We start from the raw sequence: 23,079 nt of genomic DNA on the forward strand, positions 1-23,079 counted from the left end.
TGAGTGGTTAGTGTGTCGGCCTCACAGCTCTGGGATCCTGGGTTCAAATCTAGGTCGGTCCACCTGTGTGGAGTTTGCATATTCTCCCCGAGCCTGTGTGGGTTTTCTCCGGGTAGTCTGGGTTCCTCCCACATTCCAAAAACATGCATGGTAGGCTGATTGGATTTTAAATCTTTATCCTCATTAGAGTCGCGGGGGTGCTGGAACCCCGGTTGAGATAATGAATGAATGTCTTTAAACATTAGTTAGAATAATATAAGAAACTTCACTTTTTTCTAGGCACCAACAAAAAGTGACATCACTCCTAATTGTTATTGCAGTACATCAAAAATAATGATAAAAAACAAATTACATACAATTTTAATGTTTATTGAAGAAATATGAAATAAAAAGCAATGAAGGCTCAAGTAACGTGTGCTCTTTTAAAGTTTTATTTTGACTTATTGTGTGTTTCCTTCTGTGTAACTGATTACCCATTGATTTCACCTGTTGTGATTTGCCACTTGGTGTTTCGCCCTTGTCAGGTTGTCAACTGTTTGGTCGCAGTATTTCCTCTTGTTTCCCTTGGTAAGTTTGATTTTGCTTACGTTATTATGTTGCATTTTTCCCTTTGTTTTTAGGTTTGGTTTGAAAACGATTGTTTGATTAAAAACACACTCTAGTCCACCCAATTCCCGTCAGCCTGCCTCCCTGCACTTGGGTCCACCCAAGCCTAAATTAAGTACTATTTAGAGTTTTGAAAAGGATTAACAGTCTATATCCCCTCCAAAAAAATGTAAATTACCACCTCTTTTTGTTGGATGCAGTTGCATGTACTAAAATGTTTGGATCTTGCAATAATATCCCCCTCTTATTGTTATTGCTTGACCGTAATATATGGGTGCACGTCTTTGCTTTTTAATACAATTATTCACTAAACTCAGCATTACTCACAGATCCTGACCAACGTCCCTACGTTAATGTTGTTTGCCTTTTTTTGCCCAAATATACTCGCCATTCGGGCACTCATAATTTCCATGGTAACCTCCGCCTGTTGAAATAGTGTGCGTGTGATAAACGATTTACCACTAGGGGGCATTAATGACACAGGAACGAACTTTTGTAGTTTGGCCTTTTGTCTTGCAGTTACTACATTATGTGCAAACCATCAGTCAAAAGTATGGTCAAATCTTTTTGAAGGCCAATGGTTGTGATTAAATTTCCTTCATCAAATGTTATAACTGCAAATTTCGGACTAATAGTGTCACTATCCACTTTATAGAAAACCCACAAATTGTATACATTATTCATAAAAGGTACAATGTTCGGATACTTATCAGCTCACTCCAGGCCACAATGGTGAGTTGGTCCTACTTTTCAGGAAACCTATTGATGCCGAATGCGTCCCAAATGTGTCAGGTAACTGATACGAGGTGCCACACTTGATTTGCTGCATTATCACTGTCCTATTTTTAGCACTATTTATTTATGTAAGGTCATTGTTGAAGGGCAAAGCCTTCTCTATATGCTCTTCTACATCATAAGAGCGTGAACACAGAACTGAGAATCCCCCATGGCACATTCACATAAGAACAGAAATGGAAAAAGGTGGTACTAATGTCATGACCACACTTCTCAAATCATCATTTCTTCCACTCTGATTGGAATGAAAACACCATTTGGCAATTTCAGCCCAAAATGTTTTCTCTAAATCAATATGATAAAAAAAAAAGATTAATTAATTCATTTTCTGATCCGCTTTATCCTCATTAGGGTCGCGGGGGGTGCTGGAGCCTATCTTAGCCGCATGCTATAATGGCTACAAATTGAGGAATTGTTACCGAAGGCATGGTTTTATAAAGAAAATTATTATTATAGAGTACAAATCAAATATTTCTAACCCTACCAATGTCTTGACTATAATTTGCATTCATTTTGCAACTCATTTGGTAAATGAGTGTAAGATTGTCTTTTGAGCGGTATTGTATGCTGCCTGTTTTTACAACTTAGCATGAAGCGTAGATGCCTAGTGTTGGATCAGGCGTTTATGATAGAAAACTGGGTCAGGCAAAAGGGAAAGGAGCACAAATCTTTACTATTATATTTATAGAGTAGAATGTATACATATTGTAGATTTTGTATCTGTACTTTTACTTCACTACATTTCCCGAGTAACTGCGTACCTGCGCCGGCTCGATTCCTGCTGGAGGCCATATGATTGTGAGTGTGAATGGTTTTCCGTTTCTGTGTGCCCTAGGGCTCAGCCCTAGGTTTTGTCTGCCTTTTGCACAAATTCAGCTCTAATATGTTCCAGCGAATGTGTATTCTTACTTCATCAAAATTTTCCTGACAGAAATGCTTGAAACCCGGTGCACAGTGGGATAATAAGCATGCTACTTTTACATTCTGACATTGAAACATTGGATTAGACTGTGGATTAGACTCCTTATATAATATTACTTTTGTCTTTCAAAAGATGTGTCAAAGCACATTTGTGGCTTTCGCAAGAGCCACTTTCACCTTTACCATTCTGCAGTGAAATAAGATCAGAGCAGAGTTCATAACTAAAAATCTGTTAATTGTGAATCCCATTAAATCACAGTATTAAAGTGTGGGCAGCTTACCACTGTGCTATTCTAATCATTGTTGTGGATTTCTCAAAGAGAAAGGAGGTAGTAGGACAATTAATGTCTGGTGTTCGTGCCTTGCATATATCATGCTATGAACACCAAAGCGCAATCACAATTGCTCCCTTTGGAGTGTAAGATGGAGGAAAATATGATCAGGGCTGAAGTTTAGTGGTCTAACAAAAGGAATTTTTGACTACCTGTAAATTAATAACAAGGCATGAAATGGTCTTATTCACTTGCAGGTTAGCACCCATTGATGGCTACCATCCAGTCGAGGGTGCTTGAGGTCAAGTATCAAGACCAAGACAGTCTCCGCTATGTGGGTAAGTGTATACAGTGTTCCCCCGGTTATCGCTGTTAACGGGGACTGGGACCCCCGCAATAGCTGCATTTCCGCGAAGTAGGCGTGCCCCTTCAAAAATGCTCAAAGAAACATATAACACGTGCACAAAAGCACCACCAAGCAAAAACCTCATAGTAGTCCGGATGGAGGATCTTCTGCAGTTTTTTTGCACGTAAGAAACATCGTTATTGGGAGTTGTGAACATTGTTTTTTTTTGGGCGGTGAAGATGCGCCTGTAAACAGCCATGACGTCATCAATGCCATTCCTGAACTCTCACCATGTTATTGACCATTTTTTTGGCCTTTTTTGATGCAATTACTAATTCTTATTGAATATTTTGTTTCCACCGCTTGTAAAATGATGTAATTTATAATTTTAACTTAATATCTTTATATATATATTTTTTTTTTTTTTTTGAAAAAAATCTGTGAAGCTCTGAGTCCACGATAGCTGAAGCGCGAAGTAGCGAGGGAACACTGTATATCATTAAGATTCCCAGTATGAAGGAAGTTTCACTTGTGGCAATTAGAGTTGCATCTTATCTTAAATGGGAGGCTGTAATTTGGGCTGGCTTTTATTGAATCGGGCGGGTGGTCATGTGTAATTGGATGACTGATCACTGGTAAACTGGGACAGGTGAGTGCAAAATGGATAAAGATTAGAGAAGGAAACAAAATTAGTTTTTTTGCCGAGCAGAAATATCTGATGACTGGATTCGTCTATTTTCCTCTTCTTTTAGCAGTAGTTTTATACAAAATCACTGCAGTCTTTGGTGTTTCAGCAGCTAGAAAAAGTCTGCAGTGCTGATCATGACGCAATTTGATAGTTTAGTGATAATTAAAGGATGTGTTAATTGAGGTTACAGAAATGTTTTTTTTTTCTATTTAAACCAAGTAGTGATTTTAAAGACTTGCCATATTGTCTATTTTTGGAGCCAAGATAACTTGGTTCATTGTAATGCTTTCTTGGTGTTGGGTTGGTATTATTGACCAAGTATGGGAGAAAGTGAAAATAAGACTCCTGTTCATCGCTCTTTAGTCAAGACAATAAACTCTGTTTTGTTATTGGCAAAGACAGTTGACAAATAATGAGCAGAAATCTCTGTCGATTACTATTTGCATTATTGAGAAGTGATAACCAACCTGGTATAGGTATGATTATTTTTGTAAGAAACATTTCAGTCATCGTACCCTTAGGATTTTACATGGGCTGCTGGTGATGCATTGTCAATGATTCTTTTTGCACACACTGGATGAGCTGCGCAATTGCCTTCATATTTAAGAAAATTAATGGATGATCATGACAAGTATTATTGGAAAGAAGAATCGCAGTTGTTGAAATAATTATCATTTTAAGTGTCTTTTCAAGTTGTTTTCTTACAAAAAATATTGATATCTGTGAAAACACTTACCAAATGTGTTTTGCTTTCATCTCACTTAGAATGAGATTTTCTAATTGTTTGATTAAAGAGCTTTGTGTCAATAAAATTCTAACACGCTGCCTCTATGCACATAATAAATTGCAAATATTATTATTTTTTTTTAAATGGGTAAATAGTTGCAGATTACATTAATGAGAACTCATTCCAGTTAATCTGATGTCGACACATCTCAATGGCCAGTTTATCTCTTGGCTTTATGGTTGGAGCACAGTGAAAGCCCTCTTTGTCACATTGTGTGCCAGGACTGGGAGCGATAACATCTAATTTCCAATTCCCTTTGGCCCGAGGCTTTGCTGAGGTGTGTGCGTGTTCCAGCGAATTAGTGCTGGTGTATCGTCGTCTGGCAATGAGCAGGAACAACAGAGCTGGAGTAATCAATGACCTTGCCTTTGAGAATGATGTACGTGAGTGCGGGCATTTAGCCGATGGCTTGTTCGATCAAGTTGATTTACACTTATAGTGTTAATAGACGGTGTTAAAATTTGAACCTATACTAGCCCATAAACAAAAGTCAAGGTCTTGGGTAATTGTTCTTATCCTTCTCATGCACCTTTTCAAAACCATCTGTCTTGGCTATCTCTCGATGACGACATTTAAAAACAAAGAGAAAATAATTACCTCTGTGTTATATTTGGCCACACGTGCTGCTGATAGTGTTTGAATTGTGCAGTGCAAAAAAGAAAGTGACTTCATCTTTCCAAAAAGAAATGGTGACAAAAAAAAAAATCATTCTCTTTGCTTCTCACTGTGTTTAATAACGCTGGTAGGTGTCATCCTGTCGAGAGTGTAATTTCTTGCACTCATCGCTATAAAAATGGGACCTGAATCACATCTACCATATGTTTGCATCAGCCCCAAAAAAGCACCCAAGTGAATAAAACGCGACATCTGTCTGTTGAATTATGTCTCTTTGATTTGTCCCGAGTCCAGATGGGCCAGCACGCATTCGTGGTTTCATGCGGCAAACATTACGGTAACTAATGACTTTAGCCCCTGAATCATTGACTGAAACTTTCCAACAGAACAAACTGATGAGTGAACATCTGTAGCAACAGCACGTTGTCCATCCTCCTGCACTGTTCTCATAGTTCAAAAACATAAATTATGTTGGCGGAGAAATAGTAAAGATGGTCAGAAAGGGACAGTCCAGATGGAAGTGATGACACCTGCGTTCTTTATTTGTCACAACACAGCCCTGAACTCGGTCTTTTAGGACCATTAGGGGAAAACCGTGTGGGTCAAACTTCTCAGAGGAAAGACGCAAAGAAAAGAACGATTATGATTTTGAGTTTAGATATGCAGTGAAATTTTACACTTTTCTTTGCTGAAGAGGGGCAACAATTAATCAATTACAATTATAAGGAATTGTTCAAATCTTTGTAATTTATACCTCTCAGTGGACAAAATCCACACTTTCCTGCATTCCCCCATTCGAGCCGACATTATCTTTTTGAGGAATTTAGTGTTATATAAGATATACTAGTACTGATAATGGCACTGATATGGCACTAAAATTGTCATCCGTATCAAGGAATACTGAGAAAAAGGTTTCAATGCTCTTTAAATGTTCTCTTCAAGATGTAGCTTCTAACTGATGTCAAAAAAAGAACACGGTCGCCCTTCCCATGATGAGGATGGACATCCATTCGTCTGCTATGATTTTGTCACTAGTAGACAATCAATTCATTTGAAGAGAAATTAAATTCTGTTTCATTCAGACTACCCACTTTCAATTGGACGTCAATCGACGTCAGTTTCATACAATGACTTAGTTAGTGTCTGCCAAGCCATTAAGCAATAACTTTACATTTAAATAGTCTTGATTGTTATTATGTTCGTCAAAACAAAATTTTGTTTGGAAACTTCTTGCTATTACTGCACACATACTACACACACACAATGTAAAGAGGCACAGCTAAGATAAATATAGCATGTGGGAATTAGGGATTAAGAGAAAATAATACACATTTGTATACTTAATTTAAAAAAAAGTGGTATCGGTACAGTATTAGCATCGGAGTGGTGTGTTTTGCACGCTTTCTCAAAACACAACGTGAAACTGACTGGAAAGAGAGAGGTGGACAAGTTTCCTGTATAGTGTGAAAGTGTTGTTTTTGTTTTTTAACATTGGCTACGGGTTACATTAGTTGTGTTCTTGTTCCTGGCTGCAAATGAACAGTTGACGGAGTTGGTGTTTTCTGTGTAGATGCTATAATATATCGGTTTAGTTTATTTTCTTTGTTTGACCTTCGTGTTTTCTTCTGGGAATTTTTTTTACTGAAAGCAGAAAGATTGAAAATCCAGTGCAAAATACGGGTATGATAGGTTCATCCCTTTTTAAAGGTAGTCATGCAGGTTTATTGTGAAATTTATAAGTGACACATACTCAAGGGCACAGACAGTTCTCATAGCACAAGTAATGTGAAACGATACAATTAAATATTGAAGGCAGGGAAAGTTGGAGGAAAAGCTCTTGGGGAGAGATAAAAGCATTCTCTTGAGCAGTGATTCAGTACAATGGCCGTGTCTCGCCGTGTTTTCCAGTACAACTTGTTATAGATTGGGCCATTGCTGTAGCCTTGCGGCTGTATTTTCAGCTTTGTTCAGTTTCCCGCTAACATCATGTTGCTGACATATACAGGACAAGCTCGGAGTAGCTGCTGCTTATGGTGAAACTCTGATTCTCATGTCTTTGGCTGCTGTAGATCCCCAGGCGATCCTGAGCATCTGATACTCTTTCGCATAATTCTAATTAAACTAGCTGCGGTGCTGCAAGACAGAAATTTCATCAATGTCGCATTGACACGATGATTACATTTTACAAATCCATGTGGGGAATGGGGGCAAAGTGCTTATTCCCTTGGAAAAGGAAAAGTACCTTTGCACTGGAGTCACCAAAACTTGGACTTCACATAAAAGGAGTGCAGAACTATTCGGCAAAATTTTTATTTTTGCCCAATTTATGCACCTTGTCTTACTCCAAGCTATATCGGTTTGAAAGCTTCTTCGCCATTGAGCATATCAGTTGATGTGCATCTCTGTAATGAGAAGTGGTGTGGTCTAAAGATGCCAACAAGTTGGAAGTGGGGTACTGGCATCGGCTGGTATCATCAAAAATGAGCTTGTGGTACCTTTTTTTGGGGTTGCGGATGAAGTCAAGCTCAACACCCATTGCTACTGCCAGTTTCTGGAAGACAGCTTCTTTAAGCAGTAGTACAGAGAAGTCACATTCTTGAGGAAAAACACGGTTTACATCATGACAATGGTTCCTTACACACGTCAAAGTATTCCACAGGGTGGCTGACAAGCAAGGGCCTAAAAGAAGAAAAATTAATGACATGGCGTGCTTGTTCCCATGATCTGAACCCCATAGAGAAACTGTGGTTCCTCATCATATCTGAGATTTACTAGGAGGGAAAACAGTACGTCTCCCTGAACACTGTCTGTGAGGCTGTGGTTGCTTCTGCAATGTGAACAGAATCCATCAATGGCAGGCTTTTGAGTGTCCTTGCTAATATGTAAAGGGGGTTCATTTGGTCACTGATTTGTTTTTGAATTTCAGAAATGTATATTTATGATTGTTGAGCTCTTACATTGATTACATTGGTTAAAAATAAATTATTGAGATGGATATATATATTAGTTTTTTGTTAAGTTGCCTAAAGATGATGCACAGTAATAGTCTCGAATCGGAGGGTTTGCTACTACTACTACTACAACAAATGACCCTAGTTAAATCTTGTCTCATTACCTTTCATTATTATTTTTCCATGACAAAATATACAATATTTCTTCTGAGTCTTTGCTGCAAACATTAGCCAACTAATGCTCAATGATGACCTGGTGAAAAATAGCTATTGCTGGTTTAGTGATTTTTGAACTAACCATCTGTTGCACCACCTTGAACCCACCTAAGTGAACTCTTGATGGTGTTGAGCCTCACAGCAGTGAACACAAATGTCAGCTAGATTAACAGTGTTATTGGCGTAGTGAGGGTGCAGCTCTCTAAAGCCAAGGGCCAAGCCAAGAGCGGCAATGCATGAGTAGGGAAGCTAATTCACAGTCACCACACCAACTAAACCGGGGTATATGGAGGAATGTCTCATTTCCTCCAAGCACAAATTCTTCACACACAGATGCACGCTGCTAGCATGCACATTCATACATAAATTATGATACACCAAACCTCAGGCTGCAGTCCCATTCATTTGTCATCATTTCACATGTATCCATATACTTATTCTAGGGATATTATCTTAAGACTTGTCTGAATAAAAATTGTAGTTTTGTCTCAAGTAATGTTGTTTGTCCCCAGACCTTGCAGTGCCAGTGCACTATTGAGACAATGATTGCAATTTTTTGACTGGTGAATGGCTGCTGTTGTAGTCCTGGTGGTGGCGAGGTTCACCATGTTAATATGTCTGAAAACATAAAAATGCAACATAATAGGTATTACATATGTTGCGCTTTAAGATTTGCAACAAATCATAATTTACTGATCAGATACAACCATTCCAGCTACAACACACAAACAAATGTCACAATTACCCCAAATGGTCCTGCTGCAGCATTTTAATCAGGGTGAGAGTTATGGCATGTCCTTTTTTGATGAATTGGCTCTGACACCTAATTCATATTTTTATTAATTAAAAATGCCCTTGTAATAATTTCATACTGACAGTCCCATTTTATCAGTTTAGACACACAGGATATGCTTTTTGCCACATAACTTAATTAGAAAAAGATAAATGTCGAAGTTCTCTGTCTTTCTAAAGGTCAGGCCACCTCTGGCTTAATTCCTTAAATTTATAGTGCACTTTAAGAAGAGGCGTCGACACTTTTTTCCTCCTCCATATGTTGGCTAAATTAGAGGTGTTCAATGTGATCAATTGCTGTTGACCGATAGAACACCAAAGGAAAGGAAAGGAAGGAAGGAAAGTGCCAAAGCATGTGACATTTCATTAAGTCAAGCTTAAAATCACATTTGTGGTGCATCCGGATTTTGTCAAGGTGGCCATGAAGGCTATGTTCAGACCACCGGTCCTAATGCAATTCCAATTTTGTCACGTTTGGTCTTTTTCCGTGCTTGCTCAGGCTGACTTTTAAAATTAGGCGCACTCAAGGAAATGTAGACTTGCTTGGCTTCGACTCAAAGGCACAACTCAATTTCTGCCATCCTCCAATTATCTGCTCTGTCTTTGTTGACATAATTACTGCAGGAATTCGGATTTATGAGGTGTTGAGATTGCAGCCACCTTCTGAAAAATGTATCCCTGATTTGATATAAAACCACACAAAATGTTCAGCTTCCACGCCAGATGATGCGACTTGTCGCATTCAGACAGTGAAGAAAGTGCCTCAATCGAGTCCTACAAAGGCCAATAAATTTGAATTTAGTCACATCAGCCTGTGGTGGGATCATTTTCTAAATCAGAGTGGTGAAATGACAAATGTCCTCAAGCAAGATTCCTCCTGTAGGTTGCCCCCTGCTTGTCTTGTCTCAGTTTTAGGCTGAATATTGTTTGTGTTCAGGCATTTGGGTAAGCGATTGAGGGTGGTGGCATCGGCAGTACACCCACAGCCCGTTACAACCAGCAGCGTTATAGCTACTGCTCCAGCTGTCAGCCAGTGTTGAATCATTCTCTTGCTCACACTTGTGCTCAATTGTTCGTGATGAAAACTATTTGATTTTGCAGTCATTCATAATTTGCGACCTCCTCTACTTTCTGTTTTCCATTTCTTGTCTTCCGCATTTACAAAAGGCTAATCTGTGTTTGTTCTCAGATGTCTTTGTCAATTTTTTTTGTAGTTGACAAATTCACAATTGGATCGAATAGCTTATAGTAGGCTGTTATTTTTTATTTGTTGTTTATTGTGTGTGGCTTTTTTTGTGTTTACTTGTGCCTTGTGATAAATTCTACTTACCCTAAAAAGAACTAGCCTGGTACAGGAATGCAGAATGTTCTAACCACCTATATATAAATCAATGCATGGGATTGAACCCTACCTCTCAGAAATTTGAGTGGGATAGTATGCTGGCCACTCATTCATCGTTGCACCCTGCTGATATTGATTTATATTTAGGTAAACATCAGCCCATAAATTGCCAAGTAAGCAAGTAATTCTGAAATATAATATACAAACAAGTGCTCTGTGTGACAATCTGTTAAGGCACCTTCTAACAATTTGGCAAACAGGATGAAGCCATGTGTAAGCCAATTAAACAATTTACTGTTGTAACAATGAAAAGACAATACTATACATACTTGATAATATGCACGACTTGACATGCCTCCAGCCTGTAAAAATCTGGTGTATAAACTACAACTACCAGCATGTTGTAATAGCTGTAACCACTGCTCTGTAAGAAGCCCTATTAACATTTTCTGATTCTGCATGTCTTTACAAGTGTAATGTAAAAATAGTTCAATTAGACTAAATTAACTGGCTATTACCAAAGAAAAGTTTTTTTTATCGAGGAAGATTTAGACAGGACAACAATTCTACCTCATCTATCACTGTAAGGACTTGTGTGCATTGACATTTTATATTTGATGAAACGTGTGAATTTGGTGGTCACTGCCTGTAGGCTATCTGTTTTTTTTTTCCTGGCAACCTGCAGAGGTGTTGAGAAACCAATGCTTTGTTTGAATGTCTTCACCTGACATAAAAGAGCACTTCTATGCCAAGAATGCCAGGTACAGTCTATTCTTGTGATTATGATGGATTGTCCCTTGTCAGGCTTTGTTTTGGACCACTGAGAACCCTTTACTTCAAATGCATGGTCAGAAAAATTCTAGGCAACTCAGTTTAAGGCTGGCAAAGGAGGTGAAACTTGTAATTTGAAATTTAGTTTTTCTACTTCATATTGCATGTATTGAATGGCTAACATATTTAAATGAAATATGGTGATATTATTCAATGCAGTACAATATACCCCACCTGCCTCTCTGTTCTTGGCTGGGACAGGCTCAGGCACCCCCTGCGACCGTCTTGAGGATAAGTGGCCTAGAAAAATTAATGATATCATAAAATTCTGCATCATCTGGAAATGCCTATCGCACTTTTGCCGCATGCCATGTGCAATGTGATTTTAGCAGTGCAAACTATTGCTTTTTTGAGATGTTGCCTTAGAAACTGCAAGAGGAGCTTCAAGCAGCTGTCATTCCTCAATCAGCTGTAATTTTGTATGTTAAAGGCTAAGGTAAAACGGGCCAACTCGAGTTAGGTTGGATGGCATTTTGAGTCTCCTACTGACTCACCTACTTTCCTAGGTTTTGAAAACCAAACAAATGTGAAACTGTAAATATGACTTCAATCAGCACAATTGAACTTTGGCAGGACACGTGCTGTCAATGACTCACTCAGAAAAACAAGCTGCCTTATGACTGACGCAGAATGCTACTTGAAATATTAGTTTAAACTTTTATTTCTCAGTGTTTGCATTAATGGAAAAAAATAAATGGCCAGCTTTGTTTTCTTATTTCCTTATTACTGATGGCCACTCTTCGAATACATTCAACCTCCATGTTGACCTCTCATCTCATTTTCTGACCCGCTTTATTCTCATAAGCAGTGCTGAAGCCAATCCCAGCTGCCCCTGGGGCAAAGGCGGGTGCCCATCTGATTGCAGGGCACAAGGAGACAGACAACCATCCACACTCACACCCATACCTAGGGGCAATTTAGAGTTGATTGGACATCAGCCTACCATGCATGTTTTTTTGGAATGTGGGAGGAAACCGGAGAACCCAAAAGAAACCCACGCAGGCCCGGAGAGAACATGTTAATTCCACACAGGTGGACCGGCCTGGACTTGATATCAGGACCCCAGCGCTGTGAGGCTAATGCACTTACCACTCGCGCCACCGGGCCGCCCATGTTGACCTCCCATTCTATTAAAAACATCTCCAAACTCTTAAAGTTTAAACAATGTAAGAGATAATTCCAGTGGTAGATCTGTTCATGTAATTGGCACCTTCTCAAATATGTTTTCTTCAGTGGTGTTGAACCAGTGACCTGATGTGGTTCTTATGCCTGTCTTTTTTGCAGGCAGTCTCAGTTCAATTCCCTCTCGGTGGAAGTGTGAGTGTCTTTGTGTGCTCTACGACTGACTCGTGACCAGTCTAGGGTGTAGTCTGCCTTTCGCCTGCAAACAGTTGGGTTAGGCTTCGGCAACCCTTTTGAGGATGGGCGGTATGGAAGATGAATGAATGGATGAATATACGGAGAGCACGGAGAGATCTATTAGCTCAGCGCTCAGTAAAATCGGAAATAATTACGTTTGACTTTTATGTCCGCAAGTTATTGAATGACGCTACAGTTTATAAATGATGTTTGTGACTGCAACCGTTTGTTTATATCACTCATTCCGTTCAGAAATGGATTAAGCCACACGAGATGATTTTTTTTTGCAGTATTTTCATCATCCGTTCAGTCTGAGGACACTGGCTGTTTAAACCCTTTTCAATCAGTCAAAGTTTATTGTGATTATAATTTTCTGTGCGGTTGATTGCGGCGAGCTGTGGGTATCTGATGAAGCCGACAACAGAAAATGGCAGAATCAGTACTAGCAACAGAGGTCTCAAACAATGAGGAAAAAATAAACAAATGATGATAGAATCACAGAAATACCACAAACAGATAATGATAGGTATTGATTGTTCAAAGAATAAAAGTTCAAAACAATCGCCCAGTGAAGAGCATTGCGCCTTTTCTTGATTTGTCTGAGATTTCACAATTTAAAGAAGTGTTGTGTTTGTTTATGTATGACCAATTTGTTAAGTGAGGTGGATTCTTCAATTCGAAGGTTTTAAATCTGCCGGTGGCCTCTTCCTACTGTCACCACTCTTAACAAAGCCATTCTTCTTTGCCTTCTCTGTACATAACTATTGTTATAAGAACTGTTGTACAACTTTATGCGCATTCAGCTTAGGGCTGATTGCCATGTCTTTCTTGTTAAGATGGCTTTGATTGTTTTTCTTGAAGATAACCAGTGCAGGGTGTATCCCACCTCCTGTCTATAGTCAGTTGAGACAGGCTACAGAACCCCTGCAATTTTTGTGAGGGTAAGCTGTAGGGAAGATGAATGAAAAATGATGAGGGAATATAAAATGTTACTACTGATAGCTTTTGGGTTGCGTCAAACACATGGAATTTTTTTAAACTGAGCTAAATCTTGTAATATTTTTGGTAATTGAAAAAGGTGACCTTCCTTTCATTATGTTTTCATTTTGCAATAATCTTGATGTCGTATCAGAGAATTTGCCTTTTTTTTTTGTTGAATGCCATAAATAACCTTTTTGGTTCTTTTCATCTGCATCTGTGGACAGCTGGGTTCTCATAAATATGCGGCTAGTCATCAAATTAGAATTTTTAATGTCACATTTAACCTCTTCACTCTGATTATCCGTTAGCAAATGGATGTGTCATATCTGAATGTTTTAAGACCTCGTGTGGTTGTGGTAAATGCACAAAATAGGTAGGAGACTAAACAACATGTGGCATCATCAATTTTCAATGTGATCGTTTGCAATTTGATTTAACTTACTAAAGTGATTGAAATTAAATCACAAACACAACAATGAAAAATGTCATCTTGGTCACTGAGGCTTTTGACCAAATATATAGGAAGAAACAATATCAGCATCGGGTAACTTCGTATCTTATCATCATAAATTGAGTGATACATACATCAAGTTTGCTCCAAATATTGCAATGACAAGTGTTTCAGTCAAGGCACCCAAGCTAATTTGCAAGGCTCAAGCATTCCAGAGGACTGCAGTCCAAAAAAATAGTGCTTGAACCTGTGGACTTCATTTGGGCCTTAGGAATCACCAAGAAAATAGCATGTTGTTAATATGTTCCTAGAAAATTATAAAATTGTCAAATTTGTAAGAATTTCCCAGTATTGTGCAATCGCGTTTGTTCTTTTGTAGCTGTAACAATACTGTATTCTTCCAAACTATTCAACACAGTTACATAATTCCATTTTTTGTTTAAGCCTGGTTATGACTTATGAGTGAAACGAGTGGGAAGCTAACCAGGACACTTTGCTCGGCCACTAATTAAGCATGGCAGTGATAATGAAATATACAACTGTTATTTAAATGATTTACTCTGACTTCTTTGTACAACATTAAGACAAACCAATTCATCCTATTGTTTTATCACGTACAGGATGCACAATTTATCTATTCGATTTGACTTGCTCCATTTGCCATGAGAATGCAAATGTTATATTTTAATAAGAACTTCCAGTCTTTTAAATTTTCTGAGGGTATTTTCTCAAAAGTAAAATACTGCCAAACAATTGTTACTGTTTCTATTATGTGGAAATAATTTAGTTTTTGCTACTGGCCACAGAAATGTGAACTTATTAGTTGGCATTACTTGCTTAAAGGCTGTTTGTATGTCCTGGCTGTAGCGGATCAATGTGTTTGTGCTTGCAGAAGCGGAGAGAAGCTGAGTGGATGCCATTCTTCCATTAGCTTTGGGACCAGAGCTCCCACTCAGGCAGGCTGTGTTTGCTCCCAGCGCTGCAGTCCTGAATGGAAAGCACCAGCAGACTTTTTCCGCGTGCTGGAGACCTGACATGCCTGCTTGGAAAGATAAGCCCTGGAAGCGCCGAGGAAGAACAATGCTACACAACTGAACCGTGTAATCCTCCTGAAGGCCTCTACCAAGACATTTACAGTAAGATTTGATCAAATTATTTGTCAAGATCCAACCTGACTCGATTTGATTTATTTTTGCTTGATTGAAATAGATGTGCGACCCTGTGGAGAGTAGTTAGCACGTCGGCCTCACAGTACTGTGGTCAGGGCTCAAGAAAGTCAGAGAAAATCCAGGCAAGTCCAGGGAGAACATGTAAACTCCATATAGGAAGCCTTGGACCTGCAATTGATCTTGTTTTCAGAACTCTGAGGCTGACGTGCTGACTCGTTGCAATTAATTAGTCATATTTAGTTTAGCAAGTTTTTTTCATGTTAATCTTATTACAATATACTTCAGTTAAAGCTGCCTTTTAATTGAATCTTTTTCTCTTTTTTGGAATTACTTATTTTTGGTGGAAAACAATGGTCACCACAATAAGAGGACATTGATTAGCTGTAATGGTGTTCAGCTCCTATTGTAGTTGGAAGGCAAGCAAGGTGGTTAGCAGTGCGAGTATGTGCAAATTGAAGAGCGAGTTTAATTGTTAAGTTAAAATAATTCTATATTGATCTGCCCATCAGGGAAATTAACATGTTGCAGCAGCACAAGTATGCGATCAGAAGTGTGTGCGCGCGTGTGTGTATGTATATATGTTTACACATTTTCAATGGTAATAATATTATTATGACCTAAAAATAATTCACATAAGTATATGTAAAATATAATTGAAATATAAGATAAACCACGTCAATCTAACAATATAAGAGGTAACAAATATGAAGTTCAATGGCAGATCACAGTGGCTTAACTGCTATGGGAAAATAATAATACCGCTCCAGCAGCAAGTATTGTAGTACGAATAATAGTGCAGGACAATGATGGAAACCACACGATTTTTATTAGAGCAAAATGCTGAGCGCAATTGTCAGAGTGTGAGCATATGTAAGGGGCAGGGCGGTGTGTGTGAGAGAGAGTGTACAGTGTAAAGTCTGATGAGAGTGGGCACAAAGGAGCGACTGATCTCTCGCTCAGTTCTGCATCTAGTTGGGATGATGCGACAGCTGAAAGAGCTGCCCATCTGACAGAGCTCATCATGTAGAGGGTGAAAAGGATTACATAGGATGGCTTGGAATCATTATCCTTTTGTCAAGCACAAACTCCAAACTGTCCGACTCGAACCCCAGCACAGAGTGGGCTTTCCTCACCAGTTTGTGTCTACCTGCCATACCCACTTTTATATACCCATACCCTCCCAGCAAATCATACTGGCCACTGCGGAATAGGAATCTGATTTTTCTCAGCAAGTAGTGGCAAGTTATAAGATCAGAAATCGGGTCAGCTTCTCCCTCCCATTTGAAGCAGGTTCGATTACTTTTCCCAGACGCCAAGTCACAAGTCTATGTACGAGTTCACAAATTATGTGCCTAAAAATAGTCTTGGGTGTACCAGGGTGCATTTTTTTAAATTATATTTTCTCCACTTATTCTGTCACATACAGTAAGTGCACTTCACCACAGCATTTTCCGATGTCATAATGACTTCTTAATTTGTTTGACAATGATCATAACCTTTACCAATGAAAGCACTTTACATCTTTTTGCAGAACTGTCATGGAGCATTACCAGCATAAGTTTTGGCTTTTGGTTACATAGAGAGCACTTCAATCGCAAGTGCCAAATTTCCCTTGATAGCAATTTTCATTTCACTTTGTTTTAGGGAGTTCTTTCATTAAGTTGGCTACTGCATTGCAGAGACCCCATGTTAGAGAGAACCAAAAATATTTCAATGTAACTGAAACTACTAATATATATCAACAAAGGGCAAATACGTTCCAGGATAAATATACAGTATTTTCTGGAAGCGAACAATAACCCCAAAAAAAAGTGATCTTTCTATTTTATTGGGATTTCTGTTTTTCTTTTTCTTTTTTTTAGGCAAAGACCAAAACTGTTTTGTATAATGAGCACAGGGTACTTAACTTTTCGTCGGCTTTAAAGCTCCCTGTAGGAGATGGTCTTTCAGGGCATTTTGTTTACAAGCTAGGCTGTAATTACGAGGAGCAAGCTTTCAGTACAGCCTATGAAATATCAAAGCTGGTTCTTTAATCACTGAAGAGAAGCGGACAATTATGCAAACACCTCTACTGAATGTGAAGCCATTTCTTTCTTTTTATTTGCATACTCTACAGAGCAGTGTAAAATGAACGATTCGTAGCAAGTATGTATTCTGGAGACGAAACCTCCATTAGTTTGGAGATAGCAGTTGGAAAGATCCAATTTCGTCATTGCAAATTGCCCAAGCTGCTCTATTGGGTACACCAAGACACTAAATTTTCTGCTTCAACTGGAGCGGAGAAAAGCAGTTCTGTCCTTAAGCCCATTGATTCGGGTAACTTAAAACACTAGAGGAGCTCACTCACAGAGCAGATCACTGACAAACCATCTGTATTGAAAGCATAACCGTACTTCTGGGGCTCTGTGACTTCTGACCTTTGTCTTTTCTTTATCTGACCTATCCCGCAAATATGAGTTACATAGTTTACTCTGTTTTCCAGTGATCACAAAATTCATTTTTTCCAGAGCTCTTTGACTTTGACCTTCTTACCCCCAACTTTACCCACCTCTAACATTTTGCATTAAAAACATTCATTTAATTTCGGTACACCTTATCCACACAAGGCTTGTGGGGGTGCTGGAGCCCATCCCAGCCAACTATGGACACCAGGCAGGGACTACCTGAATTGGTTGCCAGCCTATCGCACGCAACACAGAGACTGAAAACAATTCGAGCTTGCGCTCATTCCCAGGGGCAATTTAGAGTGTTCAACCAGCCTACCACGTACATTTTTGGGATGTGGGTGGAAAATGGAGAAAATTATTTCGGACCCGCGGAGGACATGCAAACTCCACACAGGAAGGCCAAAACCCACAAGGGATTGAATCCTGGATCTTAGAAATGTCAGGTGGATATGCTATAGTTACTCATAGTGATTTATGTGACATTCAATTGAGAATTTGTGAGACTTGAAAATAAGATTTGTCTTTACATTTTTAGAGCGTTTTTATTGTTCCACAATGCTCTTAGGAGACTTAGCCTGGGTCATTAATAGTCCGATTTTTACAGCATAACTCATTTTAAATTTTCGAATTGACATTGATTATTATACTGACACACTAACCACATGTGGACATTTGACGGAACCTACCAAGGCTCTCCATGCATGACTAGTATGCCAGTGGCCAGAGGGACAAATAATCTTAAATTTGGGTATATATTTCAATGTAATCTACTACAAAGTGGAATTGGTTTTCTCCATACCTTTATTTTACCATGATTTTCTGCGTTGAACAGCAGACATGAGTCACATTACAATGAACAGAGTAGCGAGGTAAAAGAAAAAGTATACATTTGCATTTTGACAAGAAAGATGTCGAATTGAAATAATTCTTGTTTTACCCTTTTCTCATATATACTTGCTGGAACTTTTAGCCATATAATTGACGTGTCTTTTTTCCTTCCTTGTCTCCTTCTTTCTAACAGCATACATGTTGTATTTGGATCACACTTAATTTTCCATGCATACTAAGAAAGTATCTCATTATGTGCAGGCACAATATGACCTTTCTCCCCATCTATAGTAAACAAATGCAAACACACATCCCCAAAATTGATTGACCTTCATTTTAAACAGCAGCATAGATTATTCTTTTTAGCTGCAATTAAATATTATCCAACTTTCATGACAGGAATCAATATTCTCTGTGTTAAGTGATGACCTTTAGTCAATATTGGTCAACAACTGTTTTTTCTACATGACATTAGTTGATCTCTTCAGAGGTTGGCTTGACTCAGTAGCTTCTACTTTCGAGACCAATACATTGATTTTGATTTTATTATTGCTACAGTGCTTCTTGCAAACATTTTTTCCTTATTTTTATTTCTAAAGAGAAAAATTGGCCGCAAGCAACACCTAGATTTATTCTTTGTATCCTTGGCAATGTACTGGCTGCCAATCAACTATTTGTTTACCATTACCTGAGTTGATCATTGTGCTATGTTAAAGTAACACTACACATAACTCCATTTCAATTTAGATTACCCTTCCAACTTTGAGAACAGTCGGCCCCGGTGGGGCCAGTGGTTAGCATGTCTACCTCACTCATTCCTCAGTGGGTTTCGACCTGTGTGGAGATTGCGTGGGTTTTCTTGGGTACTCTGGTTTTCTCTCAAATTCCAAAAACATGCATGTTGGGCTACAGGAACACTCTAAATTACGTTCCCTTGATCTCAACATTTGCAACTACCGTTAAATTATTTTGGTATTTTTGTCTTGGGATAGGGGACTGGTGGCTAGATACGTATTAAAACTACAACCGTTCTTGGTTCAATTTCATTCCACAAATTCATTTACTTGGGCATGTTAAAAAGTGAGCACCGCTGTGCTGTCCCAACAACCAATCAAAACTACCTTATCCCAGGCTCATTCACTGCTGTAAGATTCTGTTGGGGGGAGGATGGAGTGCAGCGGAGTGGGATCAAGAAGTACTTGAGGCATGACAGAGATTTTGGAAAGTACGCTTAGCATAGGAATAAATAGTGTTTCTACAATCCGGCATGTTTTGGGATGGTCACCAAGAACTTATATAAAATAAAGTGACATACTTTCACATTGTTATATTTTAACTCGGCTACCTATAACAGTGCTAGACTATGCCATGCCTCCCAATAAAAATGGATTGGCTGTCTAATGAAGACAAACTGCTTTAAAATTCATAGAACCAATGAAGAAAAGAGCCACTTGATTGGACGCCCATCATCAATGGAACTGTAATGGTTTGTTCATTCATTTTTGATTGCTGTGGATTTCAATCGCCAATCAAACTCCCCATATTATTGTTATATGGCTCATGTTGTATGTGTATCTTTTTGAACAAAAATGAGCGTGTCTATCAAATATAAATGAATATGCTGCTTAAGGCCTGTCAGTAGCTTTCATCCATTTATCACAAATCAGCTGTCAAACTCTAACTGCTTTGTTGAGACAGTTGCAATGCAAAATTCAGCAAAGACAAACCACTGCCAAAAGCAATTAGAGCATGTTCACCCTTCCTGCATTTTTTCCAAGATAAGGTTTGAATTGTATCTGCTACAATAATAATAGCTTTCTCTGAAGTTGTAATCACTTATTCTTCAGTTGCTATTTTGTCAAATTCCAAACCAGAGTTAATTATGAAGGAATTTGTTTGGGAATGGATTTGAGAGAAGGTGCTGCATTTTCTGTAAATTACACTGACACACACCAATGGTGTAGCTTTTCGGTGCCAACTCCTTGCCACTAGACATGACTTGAATTGCATGCATTTCCTGATCATTATACAAGTTCAGTGATATTTAAAGCTTTACCTTAAAGTGCACCAAAATACTAATTAAAAGATTTCTATACGATAAAAACGAAGTAAGATAAAAAAAGCAACTAAAAGGGTTAGCAGTACGTGAGGTAAATAGTGTTTTAGTGCTGGATAAGAATTTTCGGAATGCTATGACTGAAGTAAAAGTCTGGAAACATTGATATGCATCTGGCAATGTTATGGCACTTTATAGTGATGTGGTAGTACTTAATTGAGTCCAGATTAGGTCCTAGGTGCAAAACTTGGGGTTGAGCATGGTGCCTTCTCTTGGGAATAAACTGTCCCTTAGTCTTTTTGGCTGGCATGGTCTTATGGCTCCCCAGAAGGGGGCAGGCTAAAGAGGTGGAAGCCGGGATGTGTATTGTCTTTTGTGATGCTCTTTGCCCTGCTTAGGCAACAGGAGTTGTAGATGCTGGAGCGGGTAGGTAAAGGGCAGCTGATAATCTTTTGAGCTGTGTTGATCACCCTCTTCAGGTTGGTGTTGAGTCGCTCCTTCAATTTCATGTTCACTTTTCTGTGTGGAGTTTGCATGTCCTCCCAGGGCTTTTGTGGATTTTCTCCAGGTACTTTGATGACCTCCCACGTCCCCAAAACATGCAGCATTGGCTGGTTGAACACTCTAAATTGCCACGTGTGTGTATGTGTGAGAATTGTTGTTTGTCTCTTTGTGCCCTGCGATTGCCTGGCCGTCTATACAAAGAGTCTTCCGCCTGGTGCCATAGTTGGCTGGGATAGGCTCCAAATGAAGAAATAAATGTATCTAGCTTTGGTGATCCTAGGCCATTTGTTTATATTAGGGAAGACTTGGTAAGTGCCTGGGAGTCGATCCACAAGCCATAATTTTTTGGAAGTACTAACCGCAATAGCTGCAGCATTTATAATGGATGGTTGAGACAAGGTTGCCATCACAAGAATTTACTTCACGGGTCAATATACATTGTGCTGAATTTTCTACCTTCCCCCCTAAAATATTGGCATAGGGATTATTGTGGTCTTAGCAACAACAACAAAAAATAGAAATCAACTATTTAAAAACTAAATAAAAATAACAAATCAGCGTGCGGCTCTGTGCTTGAAAATGTATTCTTCACAGTCCCAAGATAGTAAACACATTTTTAGCAGGGCAAGCCTATTTCTGCCTTGAAGAAGAATATTGTAAAAATAGGCCAAGCTGTGGATAAATGTTGCACTTTGGACCTCATTTTGCAGGTACATTTTTTTTCTCATCAAAACTAGGCCTTAGGAGCATTTTTATGATCATGTAATTGCAGTGTGTGTGTCAGTGAGTGTGTGTGTGCGCATGTTTTTCCCTCCAAATCACCAAAATATTCAATATAGCACCACTTCCAATTTTGTTTCAAATGTAGGAAAAATAAACTGCCGTCATTACTGTTTCTATTGAGATTCTGCCAGACGTCAATTTATGTTGGCAGGATAAAATGTCCAAGACATGACCCAGATTCATAATTCTCCACAGGAGATAGCGACACATTAACTACCGCTGTGGCTAATTGTGATCTCAATAAAAAATATTCCAGGCCTATACTGTACAGAAAGTTTCCTTGGATTGTGTCATTGAAATATGGTAGTGTTGTTGCATAGTCAAATATTCATAGTGTTTTCAAATGTAATGCTAAGTTTTACATTGGACCAAATATCATGGATGTAAAATAGCCTCATCTTTTAACAATGGAGTCCCTCAATGCTTCGAGCGTGACAAGACAGCCTGACCTTCGCTATGTACAGGATACATGGGAAGTCATTTTGGTCTTTTCTCGTTTTGGGTGGATTGTGACCTGAAACCAGAGGCGTGGCTAACAAGCCAACTGAATCAGTTTGTCAAAATAAAAACAGGAAAAAAGATGAGCATTCTATGATGTCTTCCTACACTCCCAGGAGTTTAGAGAAAATCACTACACTCCCCTTAATGACCCGTCACAAAGTCTTTCCTCACACACTATGATTTGTCAGTCCTGATTTTTTCATCATGGCAATCCGATTGAAACCTCAGAAGTCCAGTTGGATTTGCTGTGAATGTTGTACATGGCTAAAATCAAACTGGCTTGCGTGACTAGAATAACCCTAACCCTAAACCAAGTCCGGTCCTCGAGAGCCCCTATCCAGTCTGTTTTCCATATCTTGCTCCTTTAGCACACCTCAATCAAATGATCAATTCATCAGCAAGCTGTCCAGAAGTTTCATACCGATCTCGATTATTTGATTCAGGTGTGTTTGTGGAGGGAGACATGGGAAAACTTACTGGATAGGGGCTCTCGAGGACCGGACTTGGCTACCCCTGCTCTAATCCTTATGGCACTAAATGTTATAATATACTACCTGTCATTTTTGTGTACAAAATATAATACTTTATCAATTAGGGTGATAATAGTGAGTAGACACAATTTTAAAATTAAAATGGTTTACCTGAGCCCTATTTTCTTGTGTTCTTTCATGAAGACTATACGTGTTTTGGGATTTTAATAGACATGTCTGTTTTAACTGCACATTCAGGGGGCAAGACAGGACCAAGGAGTAATGTTGGGTTGGAGATTCCTTAGATGAGAAAAGAGGAAAAATGAGAAAAGAAGAGTGTGCCTCGTATGACACCCTACGCACCGTGA

General features: G+C 38.9%; 1 protein-coding gene across 1 annotated transcript in view; it reads left to right on the top strand.

Annotated features, from left to right (window-relative positions):
* Nucleotides 1-480: 480 nt before the first annotated feature.
* The window catches only part of LOC144193844 (protein kinase C-binding protein NELL1-like), a 109,354-nt gene continuing 86,755 nt past the window's right edge, over nucleotides 481-23,079 (top strand). The window contains exons 1-3 of the mRNA XM_077712421.1: nucleotides 481-567; nucleotides 2,852-2,932; nucleotides 14,846-15,089. Of these exons, the coding sequence (XP_077568547.1) occupies nucleotides 14,945-15,089 (145 nt within the window). The 5' untranslated portion in view covers nucleotides 481-567; nucleotides 2,852-2,932; nucleotides 14,846-14,944. The remainder of the gene's footprint in view (nucleotides 568-2,851; nucleotides 2,933-14,845; nucleotides 15,090-23,079) is intronic.

Source organism: Stigmatopora nigra, chromosome 3 (genome assembly GCF_051989575.1).
Source record: "Stigmatopora nigra isolate UIUO_SnigA chromosome 3, RoL_Snig_1.1, whole genome shotgun sequence".
In the NCBI taxonomy this organism is placed as follows: domain Eukaryota; kingdom Metazoa; phylum Chordata; class Actinopteri; order Syngnathiformes; family Syngnathidae; genus Stigmatopora; species Stigmatopora nigra.